The 13,447-nt window shown below is 52.0% G+C and overlaps 1 protein-coding gene across 2 annotated transcripts in view; it reads right to left on the bottom strand.

Moving 5' to 3' along the window:
* The window catches only part of selenon (selenoprotein N), a 30,259-nt gene extending 20,135 nt beyond the window's left edge, over positions 1-10,124 (bottom strand). The window contains exons 1-5 of one of the 2 annotated variants that reach the window (XM_070898833.1): positions 9,824-10,124; positions 3,236-3,353; positions 2,882-3,012; positions 1,825-2,037; positions 455-579 (exon numbers count right to left, since the gene is read on the bottom strand). In XM_070898833.1, coding sequence (XP_070754934.1) covers positions 455-579; positions 1,825-2,037; positions 2,882-3,012; positions 3,236-3,353; positions 9,824-10,018 — 782 coding nt within the window. In that variant the 5' untranslated portion in view covers positions 10,019-10,124. Of the gene's footprint in view, positions 1-454; positions 580-1,824; positions 2,038-2,881; positions 3,013-3,114; positions 3,196-3,235; positions 3,354-9,823 lie in introns of those variants that run through there. The other variant, XM_070898834.1, reaches the window with a different exon arrangement.
* Between the last annotated feature and the right edge of the window lie 3,323 nt (positions 10,125-13,447).

Genomic DNA, 13,447 nt, shown 5'->3' with positions numbered 1-13,447 from the left:
GTGGGGCAGGTTTGCCGCATGCTCCTTCCGCTTGATTTCTGCATGCTCTCGGCGATGAGACTTGAGGTGCTCAGCGCCCTCCCGGATGCACTTCCTCCACTTAGGGCGGTCTTTGGCCAGGGACTCCCAGTGATGTAAAGAAGGGATGAGCTGAGTGTCCTGACAATGAAAGAACAATACTGGGGTAGAGTTAGACTTTGTGCCAGTGTAAAGCGGCCGACAGTGAATCGGTCTCCTGTTTCACATCGCTCCCCACTGACACCAATGGAAATAACAATGGCAGAGATGTGAGACGATGGCTGATTCGCTGCCATCCGCTTTATAATCTCGCACAAAGTCAAGATCCAACTCACTGTATCCACATGGTGCCACAAGGCAAGATGCCAAAAGCCCTTCACTCACCACCTAAACCTTGCAAAACAACGTGTGGAGTTGCCGCAGGAAATGTACCCACCTGAACACAATGTCATAATAGAAGTCACTGTCAGCACGGATACAGGCCACTGCACCCTGGGGTGCAAATCTCGTCTTCACAAACGGCCGTGGGTGGAACATGCTCAAAAGTTTATGAATAAGGACCTGTTTAAAGGGAGACAGCTTGTATCATGTTCAGGCGATGTACAGAAGTCCTGGCTCATGAATGTACACATTGCAGCAGCTTTAATAAACGCCAAGTACAGGAATGAGATTGCTATAACCCAGAAGCCTATTACACAACTTGCTTGGATACAGGAATGTATCCTTTTCACCATAACCGGGCCAAAGATATGATTTCCTTATCTCCCGTCAGCAAGGTCCTAAACTGTGCGCCCTGCCTCATCCAACAGCGACAGTCAAGATCAGAAACACCTCAGGTGCAGAAATTACACACAATGGATGGAGTCAGGCATTCCTTGCCCACTATCCCACACAGTGAATGGTGTTCCTTGCCCATTGCCCCAATACAATGGATGGAGTTCCCTGCCCACTGTCCCATACAATGGATGGAGTTCCCTGCCCACTGCCCACTGTCCCATACACTGGATGGAGTTCCCTGCCCACTGCCCCATACACTGGATGGAGTTCCCTGCCCACTGCCTCATACACTGGATGGAGTTCCCTGCCCACTGTCCACTGTCCCATACACTGGATGGAGCTCCCTGCCCACTGTCCCATACACTGGATGGAGTTCCCTGCCCACTGCCCCATACACTGGATGGAGTTCCCTGCCCACTGCCTCATACACTGGATGGAGTTCCCTGCCCACTGTCCACTGTCCCATACACTGGATGGAGCTCCCTGCCCACTGCCTCATACACTGGATGGAGTTCCTTGCCCATTGCCCCAATACAGTGGATGGAGAAGAGCAAAGAGCTCCCTCCAGCCACCAGGCCATAAGCTGCCAAAACTCCCCAGGGCGCTGGTGATGCCACTGGACTGCTGCTCACAAATACAAGAGAAGTTCCAGTAAAATGCAGTTTCACAACCCATGCTCCCACCAGAAGGATAGTGCACGGAGATCGTTACACAATAAAAGTTAGAAACATTTTGGGACTGAAGGATGATCATAACCAGGAAATGGCTGGAATTCTGATGAAAAATAATTGAAAACATTCTGTCGTGAAACAGGTTTTGCACAGGAAATATGAATGTACCAAGAGCTACCTATTTTTGCAAAACCACGGTCTTCATAACGCATCATAGTGTCTGTAACTGTGAGGTGGCTCGATTCTGGATTTTGTACTAAACATCCAATAACTCGATGGGCTTCAATAACCCCATCAGCTCGCGTGACTTCAGAAGCTGAGCCACATTACTGTGCACAGGGTGGGGGAGTTACATTACCTCTCGTCCTTGTGGTGTTGGAGGGTAAAATCTATTGTTGGAGAGATACCCTGTGAAGATGGTCAGCTCACTGGGGATCATCCACCATGCATCGCCCAGCTCTAGCTTATCCTTAAGAGGAAGGAAGGCTTTAAACAAGCTGGTACTAAACACACTGGAAGGTGTTTCTGCAGACTTCCAGTTTCTCAGTCCTGACAGAGAGCCATGGGAGACCTGAAGTACAAAGGAACACATGGGATTCTCTTAAAAGCACAATATTCCACTAACAATCCTGGCCAATATTTATCCCTAACTAAAACAGATGATCTGGACTTTATCGATCTGGACTTTATCACATTGCTGTTTGCGGGAGCTTGCTGTGCGCAAATTGCCGTTTCCCACAATACAACAGTGACTACACTTCAAGAAAATGTACTTCATTGGCTGTAAAGCACTTTGGGATGCCTAGTGGTCATGAAAGGTGCTATATAAATGCAAGTCTTTCTTTATTTAACAAACATATTGTATAAAAACTGTAAAAGGAATGACAGGTGTCATTTAATTTCATCCTTCTTAAATTTTTATTCATTTAAAATTCTTGTTTACCGTCACAATCTATAATGAAAAAGCAATGGCCAGTCAAGGATCAGTTCAGTTGTTCTGGCATTTTTAGTATATGGCCTCTACTTCAAAAAGGCTCATCTATCACATCTTAAATTAATATAATTATACTCTCTTCAACTGCAACAATGTGAAGTTTTTTCCTGTCTTAGCGAAACTATTGCGTTGTCTGAAGTTCTGTTTAAATGGTTAAATGTGTCTGTTTTTTGGTGTTAATAATGGCTGGGCATTTATGAAAATAGCTACATGATGTTCAGATCAATCTCCTGTAGCTGCAGACACAAGTCTGAAAACAACTTTGAGCTGCAGAGAGCACAAGCTGATCACAATTCACCTACAAAATATTTTTAAAATACTCCTGCGTGCTCAGATCCCCAATAGGAACAGTTTGTGCAAAGGTGCAAAGTGCAACAGTCACGATCCAATCAGTAGTATACGGGAGGAATAATTCACTCACGCCAAGAAACCCGTCTTTGCTCTTCGTCATAGTTTCCAGGAGCAGAGGCTGGAATTTGGCTTCAATCGTCAGTATCTCAGCATTCGGATCCAGCTCCTCACCGCTCTCAAAGTCCGGGGCTGGGGCAATCCCTGCACAAAAACACAGCAAACTCACTCAGCCACTAATTTCAGGTGGATTGACAACAGTTTCTTTACATCAGACTGTACGTAAATAAAAGAAGTTGCATTCACCTGGGTTTTTACCATGTGCCATTAAACGCCACATGTATAAACTGTTGAATAACCCACATCAATAGAGTAGACAGCAGACCCTGTATAGGCAATTGCCAGCTATAGTTTGACTGTACTGCACCTGTTAGTTTTTCAGCTAGAGGCTTGAACTCCTCTGGACTGAGGTACATGTCATTATTGGCATCAAATGAGGAAAACAGGAAGAATCCTTCGCTGCCAAGGGATCTGAGAGCATCTTCCTGTGACAAGATAAATATTAGATTTTAAATGTAAACAATATTGAATCACTGGTTAAAACCACAACATAATAAACAGTTTGGATTCTTTTGCAACAAAATTCCATACAAAAGTGAGATGCCATTTCCTCCATATCTCTTCTCCTGCACTTTGGCCACTTTGTGATTCTTTACGCACGATCCTCCCAACACAGAGTTTGCAGCCATACCCAGCCCGGTCCAGCCACAGCTCATGTCCAACAAACAGACTTACCAACATTGGCCAGTGACGAACGACCTTCAACAAGTGTTTCTGTATTTCCCCCCCACTCTCCGAGTCGGGGGGGGGGTGGGGGGGGGGTCGTGTGTGGTATCCTCACTGTTTTCCTCACCCGAGACCATCCAACAGCACAGAACAAGGGAAGCAAAGATATAGGCTGTTAAACCAATCCACAATCAGAAAGGTACCCCAGGCGTGGCAATGTCTGCTCCTCCCCACAGCAGAGTGTTTATCCAGCGAGTCGCTAACCCAGACAGACCAAGAAGGTGTCAGGTTCAATTCTCGGCACATGCTGTGCTCAGCAGTAGGTGTTTGTGCTCTGGAGGGGGCGGGGGGGGCAAATTGTTCATATTCCTGCTTCCAATCGTGATCCAGAATTCCCGACTGTAATTGTACTTGTGGCTGTTGAATGAAGAGGATGTCAAATTGCCTTCTCTGTCCTCTCCCTCCCCACAATCAAAATGCCTAACAACCCCATCAACCAATGCCCGCCTGGGGTCGGGCTCACACATGGCGACCGATGAGCCCTGGGCGGTTTTGCTGCCTTTAGTTCTGCACCTCAAATGGATTCATGCCTCCTCTTCGGCAGAGGAGATAAAATCCAATTTTTTCAAAGATTTTAAAAGACTTGGTGTTGATCAGTGGGAAAGACGTTTCTTCATTAGTCTCACACACACACGGTTACTTTTAGAAACATCCCGTGATGTTTTTGTTTAACAGAAGCGTGCGTTTATACAGCACCTTTAATGTACTGAAACATCCCACAGGGTCTGAAACAAATTGGCACCAAACAATGTGCGAATACATTAGGGCAATGTAGGTCAGCGAGCACAGGAGTGATGGGCGAGACAAAGGTCCACCACCAACCTGGCCCCGCCACACAGCACTGCCCCCCGGTCATCAAAATCCACGGCGCGGCCTTGGACAACGTGGACCATTTTCCATACCTCGGCAGCCTATTATCACAAGGGCAGACATCGACGACGAGGTCCAACACCGCCTCCAATGCGCCAGCACAGCCTTCGGTCGCCTGAGGAAGAGAGTATTTGAAGACCAGGACCGCAAATCTGGCACCAAACTTATGGTCTACAGGGCTGTAGTGATAGTCCACCCTCCTGTATGGCTGAGAGACGTGCACCATATACAGCAGACACCTCAAAGCACTGGAGAAATACCACCAGCGCTGTCTCCGCAAGATCCTGAAAATCCACTGGGAGGACAGACACACCAACGCCAGTGTTCTCAACCAGGCCAACATCCCCAGCATCGAAGCACTGGCCACACTCGACCAGCTCCGTTGGGCGGGCCACATCGTCCGCATGCCCGACAGGAGACTCCCAAAGCAAGCGCTCTACTCGGAACTCCTACACGGCAAGCGAGCCCCAGGTGGGCAGAGGAAACATTTCAAGGACGCCCTCAAAGCCTCCTTGATAAAGTGCAACATCCCCACCGACACCTGAGAGTCCCTGGCCAAAGACCACCCTAAGTGGACGAAGAGCATCTGGGAGGGCGCTGAGCACCTCGAGTCTCGTCGCCGAGAGCATGCAGAAACCAAGCGCGGGCAGCGGAAGGAGCGTGCGGCAAACCAGACTCCCCACCCACCCTTTCCTTCAACCACTGTCTGTCCCACCTGTGACAGAGACTGTAATTCCCGTATTGGACTGTACAGTCACCTGAGAACTCATTTTGCATGAAAGCAAGTCTTCCTCGATCTCGAGGGACTGCCTATGATGATGATGGGTGAGCGGGACTTGATGTGAGTTAGAACACGGGCAGCAGAGTTTTGGATGAGCTCACATTTAGAGAGTTCAAGGTGGGAGGCCGGCCAGGAGTGCATTGGAATAGTCAAGTCTAGAGGTAACAAAAGTAGGTGAGCTGAGGCAGGGGCGGAGACGGGCGATGTTAGGGAGGTGGAAATAGGTGGGCTTGGTGATGGAGAGGAGATGGGGTCAGAAGCTCCACCTCAGGGTCAAATAGGACGGCAAGTTTGCCAACGGTCTGGTTCAGCTTCAGACAGAGTAAGAAAGACTTGCATTTATATAGCGCCTTTCATGACCATCAGACGTCCCAAAGCACTTTACAGCCAATGAGGTACTTTTTGAAGTGGTCACTGCGGTAATGTGGTAAATGAGGATAAGAACATAAGAACATAAGAAATAGGAGCAGGAGTAGGCCATAAGGCCCCTCGAGCCTGCTCCGCCATTCAATAAGATCATGGCTGATCTGATCATGGACTTAGCTCCACTTCCCTGCCCACTCCCCATAACCCCTTATTCCCTTATCGTTTAAGAAACTGTCTATTTCTGTCTTAAATTTATTCAATGTCCCAGCTTGCACAGCTCTCCGAAGCAGCAAATTCCACAGATTTACAACCCTCTGAGAGCAGAAATTTCTCCTCATTTCTGCTTTAAAGGGCGGCCCCTTATTCTAAGATCATGCCCTCTAGTTCTAGTCTCCCCTATCAGTGGAAACATCCTGTCTGCATCCACCTTGTCAAGCCTCCTCATAATCTTATACGTTTCGATAAGATCACCTCTCATTCTTCTGAATTCCAATGAGTAGAGGCCCAACCTACTCAACCTTTCCTCATAAGTCAACCCCCTCATCCCCGGGATCAACCTAGTGAACCTTCTCTGAACTGCCTTCAAAGCAAGTATATTCTTTCGTAAATATGGAAACCAAAACTGCACACAGTATCCCAGGTGTGGCCTCACCAATGCCCTGTACAGCTGTAGCAAGACGTCCCTGCTTTTATACTCCCTCCCCTTTGCAATAAAAGCCAAGATTCCATTGGCCTTCTTGATCACTTGCTGCACCTGCATACTAACCTTTTGTGTTTCAGTTCCACAGGGCGTTCTGGGACGTCCTGGGGAGCGACTACGCGCGGGTCCTGGGGGAAAGTCTGGCGACCGGGGAGATGCCCCTCTCTTGGCGCAGGGCAGTCATCGTCCTGCTGCCTAAGAAGGGCGATCTCCGCCTCCTTAAGAACTGGCGCCCGGTCTCCCTCCTCAGCACGGACTACAAAATCTTCGCCAGGGCGATGTCTGCTCGCCTTGGTGCCGTGCTGGACCACATGATCCACCCCGACCAGTCATACACGGTCCCGGGCCGGACAATCCACGATAACATCCATCTGGTCCGGGACCTCATCCATTGTTCCCAGGAGGCTGGTCTGTCGGTCGCCTTCCTATCCCTCGACCAAGAGAAGGCGTTCGACAGGGTGGATCACGACTATCTGCTCGGAACTCTGCGCGCTTTCGGGTTCGGGACGCATTTCGTCGCCCGGATCCGACTTTTGTACGCCGCCGCGGAGTGTCTGATTAAGGTTAACGGGTCCTTGACGGCGCCCCTTCGCTTTAGGAGAGGGGTGCGCCAGGGATGCCCCATGTCCGGCCAGTTATATGCTGTTTGCGTGGAGCCTTTCCTGCGCCTCTTGCGGACGAGGTTGACGGGACTGGCTCTGCAAGGGCCGGGCGTGGAGGTCGTCCTCTCGGCTTACGCCGATGACGTGCTCCTCGCGGTAGAGGATCCCGCTGACCTGCGGAGGATGCGTGAGTGCCAGGAGATTTACTCGGCCGCGTCCTCCGCCAGGATCAACTGGGAGAAATGTTCCGGACTCCTGGTGGGTCAGTGGCGGGTGGACTCCCTGCCGGAGGAGCTCAGGCCTTTTGCCTGGAGCACGACCCATCTCCTCTATCTGGGAGTCTACCTTAGCCCCGACGAGGGAGCCTGGCCGGCGAACTGGCAGGAGCTGGAGGCCAAGGTCGCCGCTCGCCTAGGGCGCTGGACAGGACTGCTCCGAGTGCTGTCCTACAGGGGTCGAGCGCTAGTCATAAACCAGCTGGTGGCCGCAATGCTGTGGTACCGGCTGGTCACTTTGACCCCTCCCCCTGCGTTTGTCGCCAAGATACAGAAGAAGCTGGTGGACTTCTTCTGGAACAACAGGAAGCACTGGGTCTCTGCCGCGGTCTTGAGTCTCCCGCTTGAGGAGGGCGGTCAGTCGTTGGTGTGCGTCAGCGCCCAGCTCGCGACTTTCCGTCTTCAGACCCTGCAGAGATACCTTTACGTCGAGCCCCCTCCTAGGTGGTGCGCTCTGGCGAGGTATTTCTTCCGCCAGCAGCTCGACCTCAATTATGACACGCAGCTCCTGTTTGTGAACTTGGGGGGTGCCAGGACCGCCCTCCGGGAGCTGCCTGTCTTTTACAGGGAACTCATCAGGGTCTGGAACAAAGTCTCCACCAAGCGCAGCTCTCCGCCGGCTGGAGTGGCGGCCGTCCTGCAGGAGCCGCTGCTCGGGAATCCGTACCTCCACGGCCGAGGCTTTATGTGGCGGTCGGAAGAGAGGGCTGTGGCTGGTGAGGTGACCAGGGTCAGGGACCTGCTCGATGGCGGAGGAGCGGGCTGGATGGCACCAGACACGCTGGCGCGGCGCCTAAATTCTGCCAACGTCCGCCACGCGGCCGATGCCATCGAGTCGCTAAAAACAGCTCTGGGCCCTGACTCCGTTAGGTGCATCGAGGAGGCTCAAGCACGTGGGGAGATCCCGTCCGAACTGACCCCCGTCCGGACGGAATTCCTCATCGGCGCCAAACCCCGGAACCTCCCTCGGGGGCCGGCGCCTCACAACTTGAGCCGCCTCGGGGAAATCCCCTCCGTGCCTTTCAGTTCCGCGCGGAGGGGTTTCCTGTACGGGCTGCTCCTGCACACCCTCAACTTTGCCATCCTCGCCGGCCGTCCGGACACGCCATGGCGTACCATCTTGCCGTCCGGAGGAGGCGGGGGTCCCCGATGGAGGGCACTCTACGCAGGGGTCCTCCCACTATTCATCGGGGACTTGGCCTGGAGGGTGGTGCACGGAGCAGTGCCGTGCAACAAATTTTTAAGCCGGTTCACGGACTCCCAGGCCGCCTGCAATTTCTGCGGTCTGGAGGAGTCCGTGTTCCATGTTTTTATGGAGTGCACAAGGTTGCAGCCCCTGTTCCACTATTTGAAGGGGCTGCTCCTGAAATTCTGGCTGCACTTCAGTCCCACTCTCCTGATCTTTGGGCACCCTGTGCGGAGGGGAGCGGGTAGGTCCGAAGGCCTCCTCGTAGGACTGCTCCTGGGCACGGCCAAGGGTGCCATCAGCCGGTCCAGGCAGCGGGCGGTCGAGGGGGTCGTTCAACCTGACTGCCTGCCTCTCTTCCGCTCTTACATCCGGTCCAGGGTGTCCTTGGAGATGGAGCACGCGGTGTCCACCGGTACGCTCGCGGCCTTCCGCGAGAGGTGGGCACCGGAGGGACTGGAGTGCATCATCACGCCCGGCAACCAAATTTTAATTTGATTTTACGTTTTAAAGTTTAATTTGTTTTAATTGCCGGTGCTTTTAGTGTCCCCTTCCCTTTTATAGGGGGCACCGGAGAAATTGTGATTTTAGTGCCCAAAAAAAAAAACCAAAAAAAAAACCAAAAAAACACCAAAAAAAACCAAAAAAAGGAAAAAAGGGCCTTGTAAATGTCTGGTGTGTCACCCAGGTCGGGTGGCACAGTTTAATGTTTATGTTTTGCAGGTAGACTCTAAAAGAGTTTCATGCACAAGTACCCCCAGGTCCCGCTGTACTGCAGCACTTTGCAATCTTTCTCCATTTAAGTAATAATTAGATTTTTTTTCTGCCAAAGTGCATGACCTCACACTTTCCAACATTATACTCCATCTGCCAAATTTTTTCCCCACTCACTTAGCCTGTCTATGTGCTTTTGCAGATGGAGCAGGGGACGAAGGAGTGCTTACACTGAAGACAATGGCTCTCAAATCTTACTCCCAAATAGTTATATCGGGACTAAATACATGGCCCAGATTTTAAGAAGGTTCTAAGTTGATGACACAACAGAAAAGGCACCATGTGATCGAATGAAAAAGAACATTTTTGGGGGGCTGGAGATTCCTAGAGGTTTCAGGGGAAGCGGTCATTCCAGGCTGGCGATGGGGGAGGTAGACATGCAATGCTCGGTCAGTCCCTCCATCCCCGGCTCAGCAATCTGCACAACTCTGAGCCCAGGCACAGAGTTCCTGGTCTTCCCCCTCCCCCGCAACTCACCCCCCTCTCCCCCAACTCACCCCCCTCTCCCTGACCCGATCTGGCCGCTTTGGTTATTGATTAAAGGTATTAATGGAAGGTTTTGCTCCATCACTGCCTCCCCCGATGGAGAAGTCCCCCTTCCCTCCCCTCTCTCACCTGCCGCTTCGCTCTCCCGCAGTCCCGGTAACATTTCCAGCCCGCCCCCGCCGCCGCCGCCGCCGCCAGCACCGCCCCGACCGCCAGCAGCGCCGGGAGGCCGATCCTGGGGCCGGGTTGCGCCGTGCCCTCCCCGGCCGCAGACTCCGGCTCTGCCCCGCTCCGCATCCGGCGCTGCCGCACATCGGGAGCCATGGCCCGGCAGCCGCCACAGCCCCGCTCCGCTCCCAAGCCCAGCGCCGCTCTGTCCGGCGGACGCTCGCTCTCCGGCCGCTACGTGCGGCTCCGGGAATGAGGAAAGTCTGGAGTCTGTCCGCAGTGGATCGGGACTGGGACCTGGCGGATGTCAATCAGCAAACTCCCAAAGCAAGCGCTCTAATCGGAGCTCCGACACGGCAAACCAGCCCCAGGTGGGCAGCGGAAACGTTACAAGGGACCACCCTCAAAGCCTCCCTGATAAAAGTGCAACATCCCCACCGGCACCTGGGCGTCCCTGGCCCAAGACCGCCCTAAGTGGTGGAAGTGCATCCGGGAGGGCGCTGAGCTCCTCGCGTCTCGTCGCCGAGAGCATGCAGAAATCAAGCGCAGGCAGCGGAAAGAGCGTGCGGCAAACCAGTCCCCCCCTCACCTTCCCTCAACCACTGTCTGTCCCACCTGTGACAGGGGCTGTGGCTCTCGGATTGGACTGTTCAGCCACCTAAGGAATCATTCTAGGAGTGGAAGCAAGTCTTCCTCGATTCCGAGGGACTGCCTATGATGATGATGATGATGATGCTCTCGTGGCCCCAAAAATTCTTCCCGACGGTTGAGAATGCGACCAATGATGATATATGTCACTATGTAAGAAAGAACACAGCTCTTTACCTTCAATACTGTGAACACTTCTGGTCTCTATGTTGCACACAAGGAGAGAGGGGCACTGCAGAAGGTGCAAATCAAAGGTTTACAAAGGTGCTCCCAGAAAGAGAGGTTATAACGATCAACAAAGGCTGAGCAGGCTGGGGATCTTCTCTCTAGAAAAGTGAAGGTTGAGGGGTGACCCGCTCGAGGTCATTGAAATTATGAAGGGGTTCGGATAGGGTAGATGTAGAGGAGATGTTTCCACTAGTGGGGGAGTCCAGAACTAGGGTCCATCAATATAAGACAGTCACTAATAAACCCAATGGGGAATTCAGGAGAAACGTCTTCACCCAGAGAGTGGTGAGAATGTGGAACTCGCTCCCACAGGGAGTGGTTGAGGTGAATAGTATCGATGCATTTAAGGGGAAGCTGGATAAACACATGGGGGAGAAAGGAATAGAGGGATAGGGTGATGGGAGTGTTGTGTATCTGTAAAGCATGCACTCCCATGTTCCACCACCAGGGAGCGCATCCCCTGAAGTCCCAAGGGATCCTAGCATCCCTTGGGAGCACTGTATACAAGCTGGCCCCTAAGGCCTGTTCCTCACTCTAGAGTGTCTTATTAAAGACTGAGGTCACTGTTACTTTAACCTCCCTGTGTACAGCCTCATCTGTGTTAGGAACACAATAACTGGCGACGAGAATACGAATCCAACGCAAAGAAGCAGCAAAATGTGGGCATCCTGGAGAAGTTCTCGGAGGGTGAGGACTGGGAAGCCTATGTCAAACGGCTAGACCAGTACTTTGTAGCCAACGAGCTGGACGGAGAAGGAAGCGCTGCAAAAAGGAGAGCGGTCCTCCTCACAGTCTGCGGGGCACCGACATACAGCCTCATGAAGAATCTTCTGGCTCCGGTGAAACCCACAGATAAGTCATATGAGGAGCTGTGTACACTGGTTCGGGAGCATCTTAATCCGAGTGAGAGCGTGCTGATGGTGAGGTATCGGTTCTACACGTGCCAGCGATCTGAAGGTCAGGAAGTGGTGAGTTACATCGCCGAGCTAAGGCGACTTGCAGGACAATGTGAGTTTGATGGTTACCTGGAGCAAATGCTCAGAGACTTTTTTGTACTGGGCATTGGCCACGAGACTATCCTACGAAAACTTTTGACTGTAGAGACACCGACCCTCAGTAAGGCCATTGCGATAGCACAGGCGTTTATGTCCACCAGTGATAACACCAAACAAATCTCTCAGCACACAAGTGCTAGCAATGTTCATAAATGAACTGGAACTGTGTTTGCAAGCTGAAATGTACAGGGCAGAAACCACGAGTCTGCAACTGCCAACAGGTGACCGAGATGACTCAGAGTCCCCAACAAAGGATGAATGCAAGGCAATTCACACCTTGTTGGTGTTGTGGAGGCTTCCATTCAGCCTATTCATGCCGCTTCAAAGGGTATATTTGCAAGAGCTGTGGAACAATGGGGCACCTCCAATGAGCTGCAAGCTCTGCAAAACCTGCTAACCACCACGTGGCAGAGGAAGATCGGTCCATGGTGGATCAAAGCAATTTCGAGCCTCAGAGAGAGGAGGCAGATGCTGAAGTACACGGGGTGCACACATTTTCGACGAAATGCCCACCTATAATGCTAAATGTAAAACTGAATGGCTTACCCGTAGCCATGGAACTGGGCACTGGCGCTAGCCAATCCATCATGAGTAAAAAGATGTTTGAGAGACTGTGGTGCAACAAGGCATTCAAACCAGCCCTGAGCTCCATCCACACGAAACTGAGAACGTACACCAAAGAGCTCATCACTGTCCTGAGCTTATCACAGAGCCATGGTCAAGGTCACCTATGAGGGCACAGTGCACGAACTGCCACTCTGGATTGTCCCGGGCGATGGTCCCACACTGCTTGGAAGGAGCTGGCTGGGATCCCTTGGGACTTCAGGGGATGAGCTCCCTGGTGGCGGAACCTGGGATGGGCAAAATCCGCTGGAACTGGCATGACATCCGAGCGCTATCACATGTCGATGAGGCCTTATGTACCCAGGTTCTGAACAAATTTCCTTCCCTTTTTAAGCCAGGCATTGGAAACTTTTCCGGGGTGAAGGTGTGGATCCACTTGGTCCCAGAGGCACGACTCATTCACTACAAGGCGCGAGCGGTACCTCACATGATGAGGGAGAGAGTGGAAATCGAGCTGGACATGCTGCAACATGAGGGCATCATCTCCCCAGTGGAATTCAGCGAGTGGGCCAGCCCGATCATTTCAGTACTGAAAAGTGATGGCACGGTCAGGATTTGTGGCGATTATAAAGTAACTATTAATCGTTTCTCGCTACAGGACCAATACCCATTACCTAAGGCAGACGACCTATTTGCGACGCTGGCAGGAGGCAAGACATTCACCAAGCTCGACCTGACTTCGGCCTACATGACGTAGGAGCTGGAGGAGTCTTCAAAGGGCCTCACCTGCATCAACACGCACAAGGGACTGTTCATCTACAACAGATGCCCATTTGGAATTCAGTCGGCTGCAGCGATCTTCTAGAGAAACATGGAAAGCCTACTCAAGTCAGTACCACACATGGTGGTCTTTCAGGACGACATATTGGTCACAGGTCGGGACACCGCCGAGCACCTACAAAACCTGGAGGAGGTCCTCCAGCGACTGGATCGCTTAGGGCTGCGACTGAAGAGGTCGAAATGCGTCTTCATGGCAACAGAAGTGGAGTTTTTGGGGAGAAAGATCGCGGCGGACGGCATTCGGCCCATA

This window comes from Pristiophorus japonicus, chromosome 14, assembly GCF_044704955.1.
Source record: "Pristiophorus japonicus isolate sPriJap1 chromosome 14, sPriJap1.hap1, whole genome shotgun sequence".
Lineage (NCBI taxonomy): Eukaryota > Metazoa > Chordata > Chondrichthyes > Pristiophoridae > Pristiophorus > Pristiophorus japonicus.
Note: the sequence above shows the minus strand (reverse complement) of the source record. Positions and strands in the feature narration are given on the sequence as shown.